This window comes from Otolemur garnettii, unplaced genomic scaffold (genome assembly GCF_000181295.1).
Source record: "Otolemur garnettii isolate 467f Iridium unplaced genomic scaffold, OtoGar3 scaffold00059, whole genome shotgun sequence".
NCBI classification, from domain to species: domain Eukaryota; kingdom Metazoa; phylum Chordata; class Mammalia; order Primates; family Galagidae; genus Otolemur; species Otolemur garnettii.
In genome coordinates, this window is record NW_003852454.1 from 9,938,049 (window position 1) to 9,962,762 (window position 24,714).

The following is a 24,714-nucleotide window of genomic DNA, read 5'->3' on the forward strand; positions in this document are numbered from 1 at the left end:
GATCATTCTTTATGTCCAGTCGATGTTCCACTTTCTTTCTTGCCTGAGAAATTCAGATTTGTTTAATAAAGGAGTCCGTCTTTGACACGAGCCTACAAAATAGTTAGGATTTAACTAAACACGTGGAACTAGCAATAATAGGAATTGATGCTTATTTGGGTCAGACACTGCCAGAATGTCATACTTCAGGATAGAGCTATACTGAGCAATAGCCAAGCACTGTGCCAATGTATATGGCATAGAATAATTCTGGCCCAAATTATTAGTATACATGTTAGCTAATACATACACATGTGTATCTCTACACACGCACACACACACACACACACACAAATCCTCTCAACAGACATTTGAGAAATACCCTCCAGGTGGAAAAGAAAGTATGTGCTCAAGTTCTCACATCCAGCAGATGGGAGAGCAATGACGTGACCCCAGCTGTGGGCTGTGGAGCCTGTCCTTGACACCATGCTGCCACACCAGGCTGGCAGAGCACAAAGGTGGTGAAACAAGGTGCATGTAGTGTGCACGGCCAGTGATGATGGGTCATTCTAATGTTTTGGAATTTCCAATACACACAGGGATCATGAGAAATGAGACTCATAAAACAGAACCCAGCCAGCTTAGGAGACCTCACTCGTATTTCAAACCATTGTCAAAGATGAAGTCAGACCAAGTATACATAGAGCAAGCTGGTCAGTCTGAAATTCACTATTTAAACTTGGCAATAAAGCAAAGTATGAATAGGGCCTGAGTTGTCCTCAACACAGCAAAGTGCAAACACATTTATCCAGCATTAATCCTCTGTATTCGATATGGGGTATGCAGACCTCCCTGGTTTTAGTGCAAGGGAGCTGCTGGAAGCCTGATTAATGTCAGCAGTGGAATCGCTGTTGCAAACTACAGAGAAGGCTAATCAATTCACAGTTCTAAGGGTCTTATTTTCCTTCTTTTTTATTTTTAGATAAGAAATGCTTTAATAAGTATGTTGTAAAGGACTGAAATGAAATACAGGCTACAGAAAGCATCACTGATGTGCGTTTTTTTTTTTTTCTTTTTAAACAATTTGTCAATTCAAAAATAGCTTGCTACTTTAAATACAGTGTCAGGGTCTTTTTTTCAATTGTACACTTTTTCTAAATGAAAGCTATCTCTAGATGCTCCACAAAGCCATGGAAATAAATAAACATTCACTGGATTTCTTAGCTTAGTCAATTCACTGGTAATGTGAATGAGACCGTAGATAGATCTTTGTATAAATGGGTCCAATACCTCTGTGGACCTGGCAACAATGACAACAACAAGAAGAAGAATTGCATAACATAGATTTCGGGTTAGGATTCAGGTTCTCCGACATTTTGCTCCAGACCTTTTTGTCTTGTCTGCTGTCAGTCTGTGCAGGAGCTAACAGTGAGCGACACTGTATCTCCAGGCGTCTCAGCCCTCTGTCTTAGGGCATCACTATGTTACAGAGATAAAAACTCCCAAACATTTCTATAGAGTGGAAAATATAAGTGACATTCTTGTTGATAAGGGAGGATGAGGAGTTCTTTGACTTTGAGTTTGCATAATGAGCAACCTTTTTTTTTTTATTAAAGTAATGTGAGCATTTGGTGCAGGTTGGAAATTCTGAAGACCTTCTGTTTTGGTCAGTTTGGTTTGATGTCACAAATTTGCAATAGACTGAAACAACAGAAATCTATTATTTGAAGTTCTGGAGGGTAGGAAGTCCAAGGTCAAGATGCTGGAAGATGCAGTGTCTGGTTGGGATCTGTATCCTGTATGTAGATAGCTGTGGTCTCCTTGTATCTTCACAAGGTGTAGAGCCAAGGGAGAGAGAGCTAGCACCCTTCCTTATCTCATAAAGACAGTATCCTGTCATGGGAGAGTTCATCCTCATGAACTAAGTGCCTCTTCAAAGCCCCACCTCCTAATATCATGACATTGGGGGTTAAGATTTCAACATATGAGTTTTGGGGGGGACATAGACATTTAGTTTATAACACCTTCCTCCAAGTCCTCCTATTTTGAGCTGTTTATCACTATATTATGTTGCTCTAGGAAATAAACATATTCATTTTATATGATATTTATATTTTTGACAACACCAAAATTCTGAAAGATGATATGAATGGCCTAAAGTTGCACCTGAAATAATAGTTGGAGGTGATTTTCAAGGGCACCTCCCTCCAAAGTCCAGAAGCTTCAGACTGCATCATGTAGCCAGTGATTCAGTGGCACTTCTCAGGGGAGACCTAGGGATAGAGAGTGAAATGAAGAATGAAAAAGTCAGCATTTCGGCAGCTCCTGTGGCTCAGTGAGTAGGGTGCCAGCACCATATACCAAGGGTGGCGGGTTCAAACCCAGCCCTGACCAAACTGCAACAAAAAAATAGGTAGGCATTGTGGCAGGCAGCTGTAGTCCCAGATACTTGGGAGGCTGAGACAACAGAATTGCTTAAGCCTAAGAGTTTGAGGTTGCTGTGAGCTGTGATGCCATAGCACTCTACCGAGTGCAACATAGTAAGACTCTGTCACAAAAATAAATAAATGAATAAGTCAGTATTTTTATTACAGGTGTCAGCAAAATGCTGGCATCAATCTTCACATTCATCTTTAGTTCAAAGGAAATAATTTCATGATGACAGCTGTCTGGATTAGACTAAATGTTCACATTTTTGTACTTGATAATGACAATCAGAAATTTCTTTTAGTGTCTCCTCCTTTCTTTATACTGTGGTTTACCTAAAGTTCCTTTGAATTCATGGAGACAAGCATTTCCCATCTCCTGGGTGCTAGAGCTTATGAAGGTGGCTTGGGATATAGAAATGAACCAGAGCAGCGGCCCTCAAGGTGCTTTCCATCTAGGAGAGGAGACCAGGCTAAATATAGACTTTCTAGTCTTTTGTTGATGCGTTGTAATGACAGAAGAGACCATGGGAATGAGCAAGGAGAGTGCCATCGGCATAAACAAAGAGGGTGTGGGATGACACAGTGCAGCGGAGAAGATGCTTAAGGAATGAGTCTGCTGTCCTGCTGTGTGTTTGAGGGAACCTAAAGATTTGATAGAGTGGAAGGAAGCTATAGTGAGGAAAGAATCAGCAGGAGAAACCTTTCGAAACAGCAGAGAGCTTTATAATCCATGCTAAGAATGTGTATTTGACCTGAACGGTGATGAACTGTTTGGTCAGATCAGATGGAAATAATACTGGAGACAGAAGGGTAGGCTAGATGCCGTCGCTGTGATCCCAGAAGAGACAATGAAGGTGGGGTGGAAGTGAAGCCCACCCCAGCTATTCTCTCAGGTTTGTATGTACTCAGGGCCCAGAACTCAAAGCTTGCAACAAATATTGTCCCTGAAATAATAGTGGTCTCCACTTATTAACCAAACTGGCAGCAGAAATTAGTTTCTCTAGCTTGTAATTCTTTTTCCCTTTCTTCTTCCTTTTCCTTTTTAATCTCTTGTGCTTCAAGCATCCCTTTTGAACTCTCAAGTGCTCGTTTACAATATAAAAGAAAAAAACTGAAAGTCGGCTAAGAGCAGAAATGGAATGAAGAAGTGAAGGAGGAGAGAAGGAGATCACGATAAACTCGGCCTATGACATGGTTTTGCCAAAGGCTGATGCTGAGCTTCTATCTTCTCTGTAGAGTGCTAGTCTGAGACTGCAATCTCAGGGAAATGAACGGGAATGAAAGGGCGCAGGATGTCTGCTTTCATGTTCCCCTTTTCAATGAGAATGTGCTATCTCCTCCAAGGCTCACATCCAGGAAAGTTAAAAATTATCTTTGGAGAAAATCGGCGGCAGGACAGGTAAGTGGGGCTTATCTGCTGGTGTGGACATTGACAGCTGGAAGTGAGCCTGAAAAGCCTGGGGAAGGAAAGAAGAATGGGAGCCTCTTGGAACCTTTGAGTTCTCATTTGGTCTTCAGGGCGCCAGTCTCCACTTCTCTGGTCAACAAAATATAAAGAACAGTGGGAACCCGAACCCAGTCTGTGGGCAGCTCGTGGGGGTGACGTGCTGACCCACGGAAGCACAGAATGCTGTGGAGGAAGACTCTGAGCAGCGTGGGCCCTGCCCACCCCTTCCCACTCCTTCCCCTCAGGTAGCTTCTGATAAGCTGGAGAGCACAGGGTTTGTTCATCCGTGGACACTGAACCTTCGTTTGCCTTTCCAAAGCACTCTGGTCTGAGTTTTAAGATCCCTGAAGTCAACTGTGGTGGTAGAAAGAGCCCTCAACTGTTGTGTCACTCCAGTCCCCCCCTCAACGAATGATGTTGTATTGGGAAAAATGTCTCACAACTCCTATCCTTTGTTTTTCCATCGAAAGCTTTGAACAAGAAGCTCTTCTCTTACGACACCATGTTCCCATTTCTACGGAACACTATTTCCTCGCAATGCAAGATGATACAATCACAGTTTTATAATGACAAAAAATGAGGGAAGCAAAGTCTGGACGTCATTCCTTCATTCCTGAAACAAATGTGTGCCGGCCACCTCTTTCACTTGTGATTCCAGAGAAGAATCTGCTCTCATGCAGCTTACAGTCTCATGGCCAAGAGACAGACAAATACGTGAGCGCACACACACAAACATTATTTATTTTGGCAGTTGGTGTTAAGTGCAGGAAGAACAAGTAAGCAAGGGAGAGAGAGAGAGAGAGAGAGAGTGCTAGGGGAGGGCAACCTTTGGCAGGATGGCAGGATGTCCTGCTATCGCCACAGCAGTGCACTCAGGCACGGAAAGGAGCCCACAGCCGGGTAGTCTTTCCATCTCGGTTTCCATATTTTTCTTTTGTCCCCAGGCTTTACCCTGCACATGTAGGTTAGTCCCTTTCCAGCTTGGGGCCTTGCCCTTGCTGTAATGTTTCTCCTCAACGCTGGGTTGTTGTAATGGATGGTCAGGCTCTTCTGCCAACTCCTGTGCCCTAGTACCTGACTTCATCACTGAGAACGTCGAGAAAGCTCTCTATGCATTTCTCCAAAGGGCCAAGGCGTTTTCATTTCCTCTTAGTGGAATGTGAAAAGTCTGGTTTAGCTAAGTGGTTATCTCAGTCCTTTCCAGGCACACAGCACACGGTGCAGCTGCCTGACATGTTATTCACGTCCTTATGTCTCTCAGCGCAGAGATGGAAACGTAAATATATGACACTTCTGTCAACAGTCACTTCATTACCCCTTATACACAGCACAGCAGGAGTCACACCAGATCAGGACTCCAGAACTAACACAGCGATAGGATCGGAGGAGTTTGGTGTCATATGTCTGTACTCATTGATTTAACAAATATTTATCTTTATATGCATAATGTCTCTAAGAATAATTAGACGTCTGCATCATCCAGGCCAGCGGGCAATAGAGCCATAGTGCTATTTGGCCCTGGCCCGACATACATGATTTCTATGCTCATTTGTCGTATTTCATTTTCTAGTAATAAGTGACACAGACACTTACACTCATTGTCATAGGAAAGCTGAGAGATGACTTACGGACATAAGATTTCTATTAGTCTAGGAAGAATTTTGAACCGCTTCCTTCAGAAACTTCTTTCCAAATCAATGGTGATTAGTTGTTAAAACTATGAATAGGCAGAAGCCAATGGTGAATGGAGGGTTCTTCTACTTACTTTAAAATAATTTGAGCAGTGCCCTTTCTGGGTGATTATAACTCATGACATTCACTGACTTTCAATTTGTGCTTAAGTTATTAAGTATTACTGTAAATAGTTGACAGGGGAGTATAGTTCCTCAAACTAGAAGAACAATGGGGAGAAAGGCCATAGAACCCGTCATTTTTATGGGGGGAGCTGGAGTAGAGACCCACATGCTCCCTGACCATGGGTTGCACCTTAGGGGAGCTGAATTTTTCTGCCTGGGGGAGATGCTGATCACTCTAACAACACTAGTGCCTCCCCGGAGAAAGTCACTAAATTGAAGACATTACCTGCCACAATCTTTACCGCTTACTGAGTGCCTTCTGCTGGTAATCCTGTGATACCCTACCACTGGGAATGAAAAGGAATATTTGGGGTAAGTTAGGACGGGGTTCCTTTGCTGTGGCAGGAGGCTTCATAGCTGAGAAGGTTTGCATCAGAAACTTTCATATGGGTAAATGAATAGCAAAGTAGCAGACGTTAGGACCTCACTTTATATTTCCTTTCCTGAAGGGGCCCCACCATGTGCCAGAGACTGACAGCTGCAGTCAGAACAGGGAGAGGAGGATAAAATGCAGGGTGGCCACTGACTGCACAGCAGGACATGCATTGTGAAGGTTGGGCCACAGCTGGGCCGGGGAAGGAGAAGCTCCAATACCCACTGAGGGGCATGTCTAGTGCCAGGTAAAGAAGAGTAAGCGAGATGCCGTTACACAACCTGAACGGAGTGAGTGTGCAAGTTGGCAGTGACTCCAAGGAGAAGGGAACAGAACACCAGCACACAATTGTCACAGGCACAGCTCAGCTGAGTGAGCTACAGAAGCCCAGCTCCCCTCAACCAGTGGTAGAGATCAGATGGGAATGACAGTTTTTCTCTACTGCTCCCTGAAATCCTTGTGTGTTTCCCAGGCTTTGAAGCCCATAATCTGGCACAGGAGACAGGGGCAGGCGTGGCACGGATCAGTCCTCATCTCTTGGCAACTATCAGGGTACAACTTGATTCTCACATAGCAATCAAGTTCTGGGTGCTCTTCTAATCAAATAACTATTTCTGTGAATGACAAATGGATACACATACATGCACTTATAATGGGCAAGAAAGATTAAGAACAAAGGAAGAATTTGACAGTTTTTAATTCGCTTCTAACTTCCTAAAATCTACCATTTCAGAGTTTCTCTCAGCTACCAATAACAGCCAATGCTTACCAGCTATCTCTCATTTTAGTGCCTCTAAATACCTGTCCAGAATCCATATTTGCACGCACTGGGCATAGCAGTTTGCAACCTAGAAGCCTGAGTCATTTTATCAATTTTACCTTTAACTCTATTGTTTGCATGTTAATTAGCCTTTGCCTTATTAAATATATCTTCTTGAATAAGAGAAAATGCATTTCTAATCAGCTGCGGGCTGGGCCCTCCCTAACTTCAGTTTCCACTCATTTGGGGGCAGAGCCCTTTGAATGTCATTCAGAACATTTAAGTGTAATTAATTGATCACCACTGCCAAGCACACTCTGATGCAAAGATACTTCCACAAGCATTTCCTGTTGGAACATGCCTCTCCCTCTCTGCCTCGCTCTGTGTAAGAATATTGTTTTTATTGCTAAGAACATATGGGGCAAAGAACCTTTGCATATGTATTGACTGTAAGATTGACAACTTCCCTGGAGATTTTATTTTCATCATGTTCTTGATGAGCAAACCGAGATTCAGAAAAGTTTGTTTATGTTCCTTAGTTCATCTATTTATTGAGCCCTTCCATAAGCCTCTAATAAAATTTCAAGCAACATTAAGATGCTGTTTGTAAATGCACAGATTTGGAAAGAAATACACAAATTTGGTTCAGGTTACTAAAACCCATTTCAACATGCCTTTAAGAAATAGTGTTCCATGCACTGGCCTAGACATTGCAGTTTAAAATAGGATACAATCTATATCCGCAGGGCAATTACAGTCCAAGTGGCTTGCCGGGATTGACAGACCGAATCAGCAGGGTTGTTAAGATTAGCACCCAAAGCTCATCTCTTTTCTTTCCCACTCTGCTGCTTCTCATAAAATGGCCCCTTGGGCAGCATGGTGTGTTTGGCAGAGCATAAGACTTAAAAAAGAGTCTCCATGAGAATTCCCGATATTCCCTGTCAAGGTCGCTGCTGTGGAATTTGGTTATTGTACCTGTTATTTCTAGAATAGACTGTAGCTAAGCAAATTCACCTCAGCTCCCTGGTGGCCCCCCAATGCTTGTAGTCTCACTGCCAAAGTTATGGGTGTGGGTTGGTTGAATACAGTGCATTCTTTGGATCTGAACCAGTGGTGCTGGTGGCCCCTCACTCAGACCTGGCCAGTCCCACTGACCAGTCCCAGCACTGATCCACAGTTAGCGTCACTGTTTTACCTACTGGAAGGCTCTTCTGTTCATGAACCAAAATGATGTTTGATGTCAAGGAATGAGGGAGTGGCGAAGACCAGGGCCACCCCACGCTCACTCTGACACGCTTCCTCTCTCCATTTCTCGGTTAGCCTGATGCTGCTCCACCTCAGTACACGCCTTCTGTGATCTTTATCTATGAGTTTATTTTCTTTTATAATATTTACGCCATACACAGTGGACAATTTAAAAGAGTAAATTTCACTATCTCTGTGACTTTATAAGGAACTTAATTTTTCTGAGCTTCAAGTTCTTTAATTACAGAGAAAGAAAGACAAACTCCTGCACAGGGATGAAATCAATCGAGGAAGAGCTTCAGTAAGAACTGCAGGCTACCACACCCCACCTCCCCTCGCTCACTCCTGCTCTCTCATCTCTTCCTTCCACTCTCTTCTCTTTCTCTAAAATAAAACCAACTTTTATTTTGATATAAAAAAGCAGCACAGGCACAATATTAAATAGCAATTACTACATGTATAATGACACCTCATTGTGATTGCAAAGGCCTATGCCCAAATTCAGTGTAACATTACTTGAAGTGGGTGGGGTTGGAGAGGAGAAACAAACAACTTCTGAGTAGTGTGTGTAACATCTCCCAGAATTGGAAATGGCACGGACCTGCTGATTGTGCAGAGTCCATCGTATTACTCTCTGAGTCACAAGGTCTCCCCAGCAAGGTGAGTGACACTATATATTAACTGACCACACAATTGGACAATGGGTTGTAGAGTCGAAGGATTAAATGCGTGTGTGGGTGGGGGTCGGGCTCTCATGTAGGGGGAAAGTTGGTTCAAACTTTCCTTGATGCCAAGTAGGACCAAGTGAACTAACATGTAAAGAACCTGGCAAGTGGCTGCCCTGGTGGAGAACCTTGAAAATGCTGGCTGTGGTGGCAGCTATGGCAATTAGTCGGTTGCAGAAACCTGACTCAACTTAAATATGGAGGTGATAATGGGAATGAAGCAAAAACATTACTGGAATCTGATCAGAATCTCTATAATCTCTATAAGTCTGAATTTATGGTGATCTCTCATCTTAGGACTAACAAGTCTGACAACCAAATTTGCAAACTCATCCTAGGGAAAAGTGCTCCATAATTCATTGCTGAATGTTACCACGATCACCTTCAAAGTGCTCCCGCTGAGAAGCTATGCACTGATGACAGTGCCTAGTCACCCTTCAAAGCAATTTTGAAACTCTTTTTCTGGAATGGGCCATCAGAGCTGTTATTACCCCTGATGCTCTGAATGTCATCAAAATGGCTTCCTTTAATTATTACCGTTATCTCCAAGTAAAGACAAAGGTCACTGGGGCCCAGATCCCATGAGCAGGGAGAGGGTTCCAGATAGTTGTTTACTGGCTAAAAACTTCCTCACAGACAGTGCCCATGAGCTGGTACATTGTCATGATGCAAGAGCACAGCTTTCTCATGCCAAGATTTTCAGACAAGATTTTTCTAACTGTTTCCCTAGCACTGTTCACCTGGTCTGCTCTGCTTCTCACCATCAGCCAGAGATTTTGATCCTCAGTTTGATAGTTCTTCCCAAGACTGGTCATCCTGACCTCTCTTCATCAGTGACACTTTCTCTCCCTTCAGAAAAACATTTAATCCATTTGTACACTGCTGCTTTCTTCGTAGCATTGTCCCCATAAACTTGGACTAAGATGTCCCTGATTTCACTTCCACTCTTGTCAAGTTTAACAAGAAATTTGATGTTTGTTCATTGTTCTAATTCAAGCCCTGACATTCTCACGACAGCACACACAAGTACACAACAACAATAACCAAAGCCACTCAGGAAGACACCACGTGTGTAGCCATGAACACAGCTGGGAGACTCTGATATCCCGAGGTTATAAAACCTTACCACGTTATTTTTATGGTGCTGCCAGTGTAAGCAGCTCATCATGTGTATGGTGCTGCCAAAAACACGGTGGCAAGTTCATAAACTTGAATGTCGGAACTCATATTTATGATTTAGGCTCTCACTTAACCTCTCCAAAGTTAGGTTTTCTTATCTTTAAGATGAAGATAATAAAGATTGCCTACCTCACAGGGATGTTTTGACCAAATAAATTGATGAATGTTCTTTACAGTCATTTTTTGTCTCATGTCACCAAGAAAAGTACTCATCAGTAGCTTCTTCGCCTTTCAGCTAAGATCAGGTGAAGAAAAACACTAATCTGATTTCCAGTGTCAGAGCTTGGTTCTGCCTGTTACAGAATTTTGTGTGTTTGCTTTGTGACTGACTTCTTTGGGTCAACTAATGGTTGGTACAAGGATCAGTACTTGGTTATTTCTAATTGCTGAGTGGCCTTCAAATTTATTAATATTCTAAGTTTTGTTAGTTTGTGGGAGTGGAAATTTGATTTTTAAATTTATATTTTCTTTCTATGTACAAAACACTAACATCATTCATTTTCTTCTAAGGTTTGTTTTAACTGTATCCACAAAGTTTCCTACAATATTTTTCATCATTACATAATTCAAATGACTTTCTAATTTCCAATATGATTTCTTCTTTGACCTATGAGTTGCTTAGAAGTGTGTTTATCAAATTCCAAATATTTGTGGTTTATTGAGATCATTTATTATTATCAATTCACAATTTAATGTAATTATGATTAAAAAAACTATACGGGTTCAACTGAGACTTACTTTATCTTGTAGCATATGCTCTTGTGTAGTAATAATAAGTGTACTATTTGCACTTGCAAACAATATATAATTTATAGTCACTGGAATATTCTATGAATGTAAATTATGGCAATTTTACTGATAGTTTTGTCAGATTTTTTTGTATCCTTTCTGATTTTTGCACACTTGCATAATTCTATTTACTATCCTTTCCATAATTTATGTTTTTATTGACATATATTTCACTTCTACATACATAGAACATTACAGTGTATTAGTTTTCTTTAAACTATGAATTGATTTTTAAAATGTTTAGGAGAGAAAAAGAGTCTTCAATATTTATGTACATATTTACCATTTGATTTTTTTATTGATACATAAGATTTGTACATATTTATGGGGTACCATATGATATGTTGATTCATGCATAGATGGGTAATGATCAAGTTAAGGTAGTTAGGACACCCATTATTACCTAGAGAATTTATCATTTCTTTGTGTTGGGAAGATTTAGTCATTTCTTCTATCTCTTTTGAAATACACAGTACAGCATACAGTATTGTATACTGTAACAGTTATGCTTGTTAACTGTAGGCACTTTACTGTGCTATGGAACATGAGAACTTACTCCTTCTATCTAACTGATTTTTGTACTCATTATCCAACTTCTGTTCATTCTCCCCACCAATGATCCTTTCTTAGTCTGGTATCCACGATTCATTCTCTAGCTCTATGAAATCCACTTTTGCAGATCCCAGAAATGAATGAGAACATGTAACATTTGTCTTTCTACGTGTGGCTTATTTCATTTAACGTGACATGCAATTCCATCCATGTTGCTGCAAATAGCAAATTTAATTCTTTTTTAGGGCTGAATGGTATCCTATTGTGCATACCTGTTTATTACTGATGAATATTTAGGTTGATTCCATGTCTTTCCTATTGCAAATAGTGCTCCAACAAACTTGGGTGGTGGTGGGGGCAGACAACCCATTGATTTATTGATTATTTTTACTTTGGAAAAAATATACAATAAGAAGATTGAGGGTTCTTCATTCCCTCTTGTATGCTGAAAATTCTATGTGGCATCAATTTCTTAAGCTTGTAGAATTTTTTTTTTTTTTTAGTATTTCTTAGAAGTTAAGGTTCATAGGTAATAAATTACCTCTTTTTTGTTTAAATTAAACTGTTGTATTTATTTTTCATATTTGAAAGTTATATTTGCTGGTGTAGGGCCCAAGGGAAAGCTTCCCCTCAGTCATCTCAAAGTTCCTTGAAAATAAACAGACAATAAGATTTATAGGAGAAAAAACCATATAAATTCAATCCACATGTTTAAGAATGGGGGAATCACAGGAGAATGATTACCCCATGCCTTAATGAAGTCCAGAAACTATGTACCCTTCTTCTTAAAGGAAGAGAAGATGGTGGGAAATGTTGCCATTTTGAGGAGTAGTAAATAAATTTTGGAGAGAAAGAATGTGCCCAGTGCTCATTAAGTTAATGAATAATTCTTTGGGGGGAACTAAATAGGATCAGAGACAAAGTTTACCTGGGCTCTAGTTGTGGTATGTAATTTTCAGTCTATTTGTGATATGAATTTTAATCTCTGATAAACTAAATTTCAGGGAGGGGATCAAAGGCCATCCATCGTGTTCCTCTTTGAAGGGTCTGGTCTTTAGATAGATAAGGGAACTTCAGAGGACAGCCTCCTAAGTGACAGAGGATAGAAAGACAAGAGCAAAGGGCAGAAGGGAGGTCAGAGAGAATTGAGGCTGCTTCTTTAGTATAGCATTTTGAAGTCTCATATTTGGGTATCATTTGCTGAGACCCAACATTGGATACAGAATGCTGAGTTGATAGCTTCCTACTTTGGGCATTTTTTGATCCCCATTGTTTCTGATGAGAAGTTGGTTGTCATTCTTATTGTTGTTCACATGTTAAGTTCACCAGTTGAGATGGCTTTGACCAGAACAGTGACTTTAATACACAAAACAAGAAGATCTCCCTCTGCTCTTTATGCTAGCTCACAGCTTCCTGCATTGTACATAGCTGATTGTCTTTGACCTACTGGTGAGGACCACACATTACACACTGAGATCTCATAACTGTGAGACCTTGGTTCTGCTTGGACTGTGAAACTGCAAATACACAATACACATACTGTGGCTCTGAGACAGCAGGACTTTGAGACTCTGAGACTCTACAATCATAAGACTGTGAAATACTGAAAAACAGAAAGCTTTAGTTGCTTGCTCAGGACCATGCAGTCATGTCAGAAAGCTGCCTTCTTTGAATGAAACTCTAGGATCTCTTCTTATCAGAGCACACACTACATGAGTTAAGAGATAAACTCATATAAAGCATTGACATATCATAAATAAGCCTTTTTATCTGGAGTATACGATCAGATTTTAAATATTACTTTAAGTTATATTCAATCTACAAATATTCCATTTCCAAATTTTCCATTTCCACCAAGAAAGGGGCAACCAATCGCTCTCAGTGTGAGTAGTCTCTGTTGTACATCTAGTTTAGATAAATGTTGCTACGGAAGCATGGACTTTACATGCCTGGGAGGTGGGATGTGGCACATGGTCAGTTGAAAGTGCTGGATGAAAGGCTCCCCAGTTAGGTTGCAGATAGACACAAAATACCTTCATGCTTTCTAAAGCAAAGGGAAATCACCAGAACTCATCTCCCCTCTTCTTTCCCACACCTATGAAAATGAAAAGGAGACCAGGAAATTTGAAGCAAGAACTAAACTCCACAGGAAGAAGGCCTTTCTCAGTAAGCAAGGGCTGGAATACAGCTTCCTGCCCAAGTCACTGGCTGAAGTTAGGAGTAGAACATGTGGGAGAGCCGTGCTGCCAGAGAAAATCATTCTTCATTTGGATGAAAATAGCCAAACCTTTGACAATCTGTGGGCTGAAATGCTGAATCTGAATCTCAAGAAATTTCTCTCCACCAAGTCATCCTCTTATATAATAGTCTTGCTCCAGGAGTAACCACAAAATAGAAAGTGAGCAGCTTCCTTCTTTATAAGCCACTTTATGATGCATAATAGTAATTATGTCAATTGCCTAATTTTAGAGCTGTTAGCTAGTGGGTGTTTTGTGTGTAGTAGAAATGTCAAGAGATTATTCATCATACTCTAGATTCACAGGTGTTGTGAAAATACAATCACGGTTAAGGTTAGGGTCTTTGAAAATGGATTCCATTTAATAGATGAAATACTCTTACTTTGTGTACAGTTTGGCCATTTGAGAAAGCAATGGATCTTTTTTAATGGTTGGTGATGATTGCACATCAGCAAGCAATCTTTATCTATGAACACTTGAGGCTGAAAAGAAGGTAGATGATGGTTCATAATTGGTACGCTAGCTTACATCCAATCTTAACGATGAGGTATGATTGGGATAATGGGAAAGTTCTGGGGAGGGATGATGATGATGGTTGCACAAGAATGTAAATACAATATACTTAATGTCACTAAATTATATGCTTCAAAATGATGAAAATGACAAAATTTTTTGTCAATAATATGTTATTCCAATTTAAAGAAAAGATTAAATGTGATCTTTGGATACCTTCTATAGAAAGAAAAAATTCCCCCTAATAAGTATTCATTCAAATATAAATTATGAAGCATAATGTTAGTGGATCAAATAGCTACTGTGCTGGGTGTTCCTCTGCCTAAAATTCACAAGGCAATGGTAAAATTCACAACATATTAATCGGAATTGTATTGTCTCCCTCTTGTGATATCAGTGGGATAATTGTGGAGTGTGAAGTTGTAGAGAGAACATGAGCTTTGGAATAGAACAAACTTGGAATTCAATCTCAGATGGATTACTAGCCAGCTGGGTGATTCAGAGATCTTTTTTTCCTTTCCTTTATCTCTCTCTAGGCTTCAGGATTTTTTTTTTTTTTAATCTGTAAAATGGTGATAATGGTAATGGGAAGTACTTAGTGTACTGACTGGCCTCAATTAATGGTAACAATTACTTTAATAAAAGCCTTTCCTTCTCAAAGCAGATGTCAGTTATCTCCCATTCCACAGTGATTATGGACATTAGGGACGTCAGAACGTCACTGTATTATTACCCTTGTAAAGCTTTTAGGTGTTACGTCTTATGACTTTGCTGGGATAACTTTCATCATCCATTTTTTTAAAAAGGAAGTTGTTTAACCTCACAGTGTCTCCTTTCTTCTCCACAGACCTTTGCAGGAAACATAAACGCTGACAGCGTGGTGCACCACAAGCTCCTGCATTCAGTTCGGGCCCGGTTTGTTCGCTTCGTGCCTCTGGAATGGAATCCAAGTGGAAAAATCGGCATGAGGGTCGAGGTCTACGGGTGCTCTTACAGTAAGTACCCACTCTATCTTTAGTCTTGCTCTGCGAGAGCAGTACTGTCCAGAGAATACCAGTTTGTCTGCACTGAGAGTGATCGTTACTTTAATACTGACTTAAATTTGAAAATATGAAGTTGAATCCAAAAGTAGATAAATTCTTTTAATTTAGACTGAATAAATTAGGTGGTGATAATATGATAAAAGCTCAAAGGTAAGACTTCTTGGGGGTTTGAGCAATCCTTTTTCTTTAGCAATAAAAGAAAAAAAAAATGTAAGTTCAGTTATTCCCCAGAATTGGGGTGAGATATTATGAAGTCTTCTCCCTACCACAACAGACTCAGAGGGAAAAAATGTTCTTCTTGACGTGTCCTAGAAGAAGAGGAAAGAACATTTCAACCTGGCATAGCTTATGGAGTGATTTTGTCTTGTAAATATGCCTTACTCCCACTCACCTATGAATGGTCTGTAGGGAATTTGAAAGTAGAGCTCCATCTTGGACATGGGAAAGTCGTGAACATGGGTAGAACTGGTCATCACTCCAGAGTAAGGTCAAAGTTATTCAGGGAAAGTCCCCATCCCTATCATTCTGTCTGCAGGCTTTTTACAGAGAACTTCACTGAATCACAGTAAATAAATTTTCTGCCATAAGCAGCAACATTGTTCTTATAGACAAAAAACCCAGTGACTTCTGATACATGAACACTTTTGATCACTAATACTTGCACCTAGATTAGTGCAGGAGGTGCTGTTTTTGGTTACTGGAGTGCCTAATAAGAGATAGGCTACTATTTTCCATAGTGAGATCAACTGAATGACTGCATCAGAATCCTTTGAAATCTTCTTTAAAAAAAATCTATTTGCCTAGCTCCATCCTACACATACTGGGTTATGACTTCTGAGGATGGGGACTCAAAAAATTGAATATTGATAGGCTCTACAAATAAGCTGCGGGCATAGGGTGTCTGCTAAAAATAAAGACCTGCAGGAGGGGATTTAATGGTGAGATGATTCCATTCATCTTGAATAAGCACTTTCAAAAATAATGTATTTTAGAACAGACACATCAACAAATGACTAAGCCCAGGAGGGATTACCTACTACTCTACCCCTTGTATCATAAGGCTGGGAATCCCTACAAGGGTATGTGCGTCCTCTCCGGGGATCTCTGGGGCACCCAGAACCTCTTGCTAACTCTTCTTAAAGGACAAATTTTCACTAAGAGGTTTATTTTTAAATATTGCATGAAATTTTTATGCTGAAATTTTAAAAAGGCTCTTGTGAATAACATATGCCAACCTTCTGTTTTGACCTGAGAATTCTATTGCTCTTTAACATTTCCTTGTACTTCTGCTTCCTCCCTGTCTGGTCACTTGCTTTTATCTTATGTGCTCCTTGTTCACTAACGCCGTGCAGGAGGAGTCGTAGCATCAGGTCATATCACAGACCATAGGCTTGATAGAACCTCTGAGTGGCATGTTCAGTGATTCCTGGTGGTGAATACCCTTGAGGTGTTGATGTAAACCTGGGACCCTCTCTCCAGGAAAAAAAAAAAAAAAGCCCACAATGTACACGTGCATATTTTCTGCACTGTAGAGACTGTGGCCTGTGGGGCCCATGCTGATTTTGTGAAGATGTTTTTTGTTTGTCTGTGGTGCTCGATATCATGAAAATCATGCACAGACGTTGTTTGTTGCTAGTCAGCTTTCATTAGCGTTTGTGTAGACAACTCTTACTCTTTCACCATATAGCAGAGGAAAAACAAGTTGGGACACCCCTGTTCTCCAGTGTTAAAAGTTTCACAGATGGTGAGACTCAATTCTGAACCAAGCTAAGAACTCCTGACTTTGAGGTCCTGGAGTCCTACCTCTCTCCCTGTAGGATCAAGGTCTTCCACATTCTTTGAGGGGAGAAGTTGCCTTCTGGTCAACTTTGCCAGAGATGGGAAGTTCACCTCCTTGGGGAGTTGCTGGTGCACTTCTCTGTGGGGAGCTTGAAGCAGGCACCCTGTGTCTTCAAGCACTGGCTCTGGTGCTTTGGTGCTTCTTTTTCCTGGAGTGTCGGGGAGATCACATCTCTCCGCTTCTATCTAAAACCAGCACCTCACTGTGTCTTCCTTTCAGCATTGTCGTATCTGCTTTTCTATTAATTATTCCTATCAATATAAAACTTAGCTGCACACACAACCAAAAACCAACAGAGCAACGGAAAGTACTGTGCAACTACCTCTCCTCTCCTCTTCAAACCGTGGCTTTGCTCCAACACTTGTCTTTAGTTGCCGTCTCTGCCTGCTCTCTTAACATTGCAGCTGAGTCCAGTCAGTTGTATGTATTTGATGGATAATTTAATGCACAACCGGGCCAGGCTACAGGCCCTGTGTACCCAACCAAATGCTAATCTAAGGGCTGCTGTGATGGGGATGATTTCTACAATCATTTGACTTTAAGTGATGAGATTTTCCTGGGTAACCTGAGTGGGCCTAATCCAATCAGTTGAAATGTTTCAGGAGGAAAATTGAGATTTCCCTGGGAAGAGGTGAGTCCGCTTATAGCCTGCTACTGCACCCTTCCGAACAACCTGCCCTGTGGACTTCAGGCTTGCTCAGCCAGCCTGCAATTGCATAAGCCAATTCCTTGCAATAAATATCTTTTCTGTGTATATGCATCCTACTGGTCCTGTTTTACTGGCTGAACTCTGACTAGTGCAGAATATTATAGAGAAAATACTTCACTCAAGATCACCAGTGACCTCCACAAAGACAAATCCAGTGGGTTCATCACTTTCCTCCACTTCACTCTACGCTTCTCAGCAGTATTTGCTTCAAATAGCTATCACTTTTCCACCTTTCTCCCTGATCCCTCCTCCTTCCCAGGACTCTTTCTCAGCCTTCTACTACTTTTCATCTACTCCCTATGTCTTGATGAATCTATGGAGCGCTATGGATTTAAACATCGTTTACAAGCCAATCACCCCCATATCTGTATCTCCTGGCCTGACCTCTGGAATGCTATATGCAATTGCCTACTTGATATTTCCTGTTGAGAGTATAACGTATATCTCAGATTTAACACAGCAAAATGAAACTGTTGATTACCAGAGCCCTCAACAACCCGCTCCTTTTCATGGCCCTGCCTTGGTAAATGACACCACAGGAGTGGTGAAGTGAATCCCAGGAAGCAGCCCTCCTGCCTACTCTTCCATAACCTCCAGTTCCGTGCAGCTTATCTGCAGTTGATGGTAGTTTTCCTGGGTCCTCCTCCAACACACAGAAGCAAGCCTGTCGGTGCCCACCTTGAGTTCACAAGTAGCCTCCTTCCTGCCTGGAGTTCCTGCTTCCACGTCACAATCTCCCCAAACCCATTTTTCCCACAGCCTCCAACGTTTACTTTTCTTCTTCTTCTTTTTTTTTTTAATAAAGAAGAAGAAAAAGCATAGCGTTCCTATCCCTATTACTCTTAAAATGAAATTGAGACTCCTTACCGGCAAGTGGAATCTTCACTGAACAGTCTTTCCCTCAACTTACATGGCGGGCTCCTTCTGCCAGTGTGATGTTTTTGTTCTCATATTTCTTGTTCATTGATGTCCATCCTGATTGTCCAGATAAAGTCGCCTGCCTTACATCCTGTGCACTCACCATTAGCCCAGGTTTTATGATGTGTTTTCATTACTTTTGGGGGCCTACCAAAAACCAGAACCTCAGGGGTTTGATTTTGCTCCTTTGTTGATCACCTGCCTTGCCCAGTCCTGCACAGGCAGGTAAGTGCCGAGAGCTCAGGCGCCTTGGCCTCAAAGGGCCAGAAGCTACTAGGCACAAAGGGTCACTCCCTACATGTCTGTTTAATGGGGAGATACACATAGCAGTGCAGGCTCATCCTCTCAGCCAAGGCAACCATGTTAATCCAGAATTACTTCTTGTTAATAAACCCATTTTGGTTTCTAGGGAACTAATTTTGTTTTTATAGACTTATAAATCCTTTTCTCAAAGGTCCAGCTGACTATGTTGCTGAAGATTCCTAGAAATTGTAACACTATATAATTTCTTAAGACTTAAAGGTTTAGTGCTTGCTTCGGTAGCACATATACTAAAATAGGAAAGACTTAAAGGTTTACCATTTTTCAAAAATCAGCATATTAATTTATTCATTCATTCATTTACTTATTTATTTATTCAGTTGACAAAATTCATTTAGCACCTTGGATACCAAGCATCCTGCAAGGCTCCAGGGACATAAAGCAAAATAAGACCTTTTTTAGACTTGGATAAGTCCTATATTTGCATTTGAAGCACTTTTTATGATTACATTTCATCAATTAAGTGTGCAATTGTCAGACATGTGGCTCTCCTGACTGTACTCGAAGCTTCACAAAGGCAGTAGCTGTGCCTGCCAGGAATCCCTTATTCTGTTGTGGTGTTGGGCACACAGGATCCCTGGGCACAGGAAGGAAGGAAGGAAGGAAGGAAGGAAGGAAGGAAGGAAGGAAGGAAGGAAGGAAGGAAGGGAGGGGAGAGAAAGTATGAGATGAAGGTATCTACCTCTCCCCTCTCTGTTTCCTGTGTTGTCTGGGCTGATTTCAGTTGCTCACCATAGACTCTGCCCTCTAGAGGAGCAAAGTCATTGCTATGAGATAGTCTTTACTCTTCTCCAACCTCTCTTGGTTTTCGATGATTTGCTTCTAAGGCAGTCTGCCCCTCCCACTTGCAAGCATTCTCTGCTGGAGACGTCAGGGTAGCCTGGGAACTGCAGTCTTACTGCCTTTCAGTCATCTGCCAGAGTTACAGACAGAGGGTCTGGTTTTGTTGTATTTTGTTTTGTTTTTCTTTCTTTTTCTTTCGCCAAGCCTAGCACGAAAATCCCATGTCTGTAGGTTTCTTTTTCAAGCCCTCTTGTCCAGCTGATTCTTCGCAGCCGGCCTGTCTTCAACCCAGTTTGCCTCTCCTATTTCCCCATCTGGTAGTTCATCAGCCTCTCTGAGGATGTTCTTCCTTCCTAGACTTTTCTGAAAGGAACTTTGTGTATCCTTTCACGGGCCCCTCCTGGCCTTTGAGAGTCTCAAGTCATAGGTACCTTTATGCAGCCACCCCCCTTTACCTCCCACATGTATTCAACTTCCACTCCATGTGCATGTATGGCCCCAGTGCAGGGGCCGGTGGGCTTCTTGCCCAATTCCATGTTGGCATATGTGCTATGATCTTTTCTGCAGTATCGTCTTTCTTCCTCACCAGGAGGACTCCTGACTGCCGCTCATCACCCAGCTCAAATACTTTGAACGTCTTTCTGACTTTGGACCTTGTCATGGGGCCCCTTTCACGAGTTATGTTTCCATCCAGGGTCTCTTCTTGTTATGTTTACATGTCCTGGTGCTTTTCTATTTAATTACTTGTTTGCCTTCATGTTCCACCTCTGTATCCCTTGGGGGCCAGATCAGTGCCCAACACCTTCTAAAGACTCTAGGAATGATTAATAAATGACTATTTAATTTTGCATGTGATTTTTAGAAAGGATTAGCCATCCTTATTCATTTTCAAAGGTTTTATTGTATTTTGTAAAATGACAGCATTCTTTCTTGCAGGGGCCTCCTTTCAGATATAAATATACGTGAAGGTGAGACAATTAAGTTTGCAAACTCATCCTGGAAAAAGTGCTATGTATCTCATTGGAGAATATCACCACAGTTACCGTCAAAGTACTCCCCTTAGGAAGCTAGGCACCAATGCCAGTGGCTGGTCCACCCTTCAGAGCCATTTTGGAACTTGTTTTCTGGAATGGCCATCAGATCTGTCATTGCAGGTCTGACAATTAAATTTGCTCTCATCCTAGAAAAACTGTTGTGACCTGTGGACTAGATGCTGACTTAGGATCCTCTTGCCTCCTGTCTCTAGTGCAGGCATTTTAGGTGGTCACAGTGAAGTCCAGAGAGAGACTCTTCCTGTGTGGAGGAGACATGGCCTGATCAGGTGGCCTGCTCTTCAAAAGATGAAACCTTCCAGCAAACACTCTTACCTTCTTTTAGCCTTTGTTTCCTCATCTGTAAATGATGGTGGTAAGTACTTGAGACTACCTATGACTGTTCGAATCACTATATGGAAAGCGTTTAGTGGAGTGTTAACAAATAGCCTGCACTTTGTGAGTGACAGCTCATGCTAATGTAGACATCTGTCCACAGAGGAAGTTCCTCTGCTGCCACTGCATGTTGCCTGCTTTGGGGAACATTGATCACATCTTCTGATAGACCAGGGCTGTCTCTCAGATTTGAACCTGTGTCTACTGCTATCTTCACTTCCTTTGTCATGAGCTCTGAGATCTTAGCTTCCTGTCACCTCCACTTTCTCTCCTTCAGTGCCCAGAGTGGATAGCAAGCCTTCTGTTGAAGCACTTGTTCTATAGAGGTTACTACAGCTAAATTCACAGGGTAAACACTTCTATTCTAAGACAAGAAATTGATTAAATTGATTAATATCCTTACAAATAGTTATCCCAAACAAGTTATACCCTTTTCTTGATCTATATCAGCTTCATTCTGACGATTACATATATCCAATATGTGGGGATCTGACATCCTAGCTTGCTACATTACTTTCTCATAAGAATTATTGAAGACTTTCTCCATTACAGTCTTTTCTACTATGTCATCTCTCTTATCAAATTGATTCCTCTTTGGCCAAACATGCTCAGCCTGGTGAGCCAAATAAATAAAGGACATGGATCCTGTTCTATCATTGAGTCAAGGATAGAGAGATAGATGCCTGAATTAAACATATCAATATAGAATTTTGTGAAAACAATGCAGCTTCTGTAGAGACTACAAGAGAGGGGAGATGAGATGGGAGGAGAACTATCCTGAATTGTGATTAACAAAACCCTTTCTGGAGGAGAGAGCTAGTATCTTCCCTACAGGTGGTGATCTTCCTTTGTTAAATGAGTAATTGCCATTCAATTCATCAATTCCCTCACTTCCTGTTACATACACTACCAACCTCACTACACTCTTCCAAGGCAGGAATTATTATTCCTGTATATTACAGGGAAAAAAATTAAAATTTATAAATGTGAAGTGACTTTTAGAAAAGTTAAGTAATTTACATCCTCAGCCAAATATTTCTTATGAGCTTAAATAATATGCATTTGTTTACCTGATTGATATGTCAACTTATACCATAAAGAGCTCAAATTTAATATACAGTATATAAAAGCAAACTCTTTTTCTTTTTTTTGGCCAGGGCCAGGCTTGAACCTGCCACCTCTGGTATATAGGGCCAGACCCTACTCCTTGAGCCACAGGTACCGCCCAACTCTTTTTTTTTTTTTAGATAGATTCCAACTATGTCACCCTGGGTAGAGTGCTGTGGAATCATAGCTCATAGCAACCTTAAATTCTTGGACTCAAGAAATCCTCTTGCCTCAGCCTCCCCAGGAGGGACTACAGGCATACTAGGATGTCTGGCTAATTTTTTTCCATTTTTAGTAAAGACAGGGCCTCATTCTGTTCAGGTTGACCTTGACCTTCTGTGTCCAGATAATCTACCTGCCTGGGCCACCCAGAGGATGACAGATGTGAGCCACATCCCTGGCTCTGAAAGTAAACTCTGAACTCAACTTTGTCCCATCCAACTGCACACAGCATTTTCTTCCTGTCATCTTCTCTACCTCCGTAAACACTCCCAGTTGTCTCAAATGGATATGAAAGTCTTTTTTGAAATCTCCTTTTCCCTTCCTTTCTGAAATAAATCAGCAAGTTCTATCAATATTACTTCCAAAAATCATCACAAATATGTCTATTTATTTTCTTCACCATAGTCTCCAGCCCAGTTCAGTTACACTTTTCACCACCTGAATTTTTCACTCATCCCTCCTGTCAGTGAGTTATCTCTGCTGCGCCCAGCAGGATCATCATAAAATCAGAGTGGAGCCACCACCTCCTGAGAGCCTTTCCATGACTTCTGACTGTACACCGGCCCAGTGGTGTCTGCTGTCTTACCACTGTGACCATCCAGCAAGGCCCCCTCCCTAGCTGTCCTCGGGCCTGCTGGACAGCAACCTCACCTTCTGCCATACCAAGCACTCTGCTGACTCGGGACCTGGAGCAGAGTGTCACTCCTTCCTTCCATCTGGATTTTTCCATCTATCTTCCTTGGCTCAACTCAGCTTTCATATAATTTTTCTCAGAGACATGTCAATCGATCCCCAATTTAAATAATGTACTTTTGTTTTTATTTTTTTCTAACTCAAAACAAGGCATTCTTTTCTCTTACAGTATTTATCCTCAAATATCCGTGAACAGATCTATCTGCCTATCTACCTACCTAAAATAGCTAATTATATATATATATATATGTCATTGTGAATTTCCTATCTTGACTACCAGGTTACAGGCTCCATAAATCCAAGGAACATATCTCCATAGACACTCAGCACTCAGTGCAAAATAAAGCCAATTTCAAAGTAATTGACTTTGTTGCATGAACAACTTCCCCAAAGTCACATAACCAGTAGGCTTCTTCTGATGCAGGCTTTGATCCTGCTTCTATATACTTTCTCTAGCCTTGTGCTTTCTGCGATGCACAGAGTAGTCGAGATTGCCAAATGTTGGGATCTGAAGCTGTGTTGGAGGGAATACCTCCCAATCAATTTTCTGTCACCAGATGAAATTTTTGTTCACAAGACCAAAGCCAGCAACCTGCAATTCCTGAGCATATGGAGCTAAGACACTTCAGGAAAGCAAGCTTAGTTCTCGGACTAAAACATCTTCACTTTCCAAGTTCTCAGACCTAATTCTACATAAGAATCGCCTTGAGATATATTTTTTTAACATACTTACTCTGGCTACTTCAAGTAAAGCATAATATCTGGGCTGAGTCTCCAGGACTCATACCAGTATCTGTTGTTGTTGTTTGTAGGTAGTCGTGATGAGGAGCAGAACTTAAAGCCATTATCTCTGGCTTGCCTTCTTATGCAACTCTGACAGTTCCTTCTCAGTCTGAGCTGTCATGCTCACATTGGTGACTACTGATCTTAAAGGTTTTTAAAGTACTCATAAACTTTTTAAGTCACTACAGATAACTGTTAAATAAGTGGTCTCTGAACTCAAACCGCCAGAGATAGACACTTGACTAACCGGCTACTAGTTGTGTAATCTTGGACAATCCTGGGTCCTCTATGGACACCAGTTTCCTTTTCTATGAAAACAGAGGAAATAATAGTACTTGCTTCTTATAGGCAATTGCTTGAAATAGTGTTTGGCATGTAGTAAACATTCAAAAAGCTTTAGCTGTGATCATCATCACCTTCACCAGATACTTCAGCTGCTCACCCAACTCCCTTCCATTTCTCCTTCTCTGCCTTGTTCAAGACTATGTCTGACCTGTACACTTCCAGGGAAGGTCAGCCTTTTCATGTACTGGAATGGTTTCAACACTTTCATCATGCTGTCTGGAGATTTGGGCTACCTGGACTTTTGTCTGAGGGCTTCTACTTGAATGTCTTTAAATATGGGAAGCTAATTAATTGTGAAAAAGCATTATACATTCTGATAAAGTATATTGAAGGGTCAGGCTTCCTAGCCTCATTAGGAAATACGACCATCATTTTACACTTCAGTTGACCCCTTTCCATACAAGACCTTGCTCCTATTTGGTTAATTACTGCCAAGTGG

At 41.2% G+C, this 24,714-nt stretch overlaps 1 protein-coding gene across 1 annotated transcript in view; it reads left to right on the top strand.

Annotated features, from left to right (window-relative positions):
* The window catches only part of CNTNAP5 (contactin associated protein like 5), an 801,226-nt gene that overhangs the window by 326,889 nt on the left and 449,623 nt on the right, over nt 1-24,714 (top strand). The window contains exon 4 of the mRNA XM_003792647.1: nt 14,932-15,079. Coding sequence (XP_003792695.1) covers nt 14,932-15,079 — 148 coding nt within the window. The remainder of the gene's footprint in view (nt 1-14,931; nt 15,080-24,714) is intronic.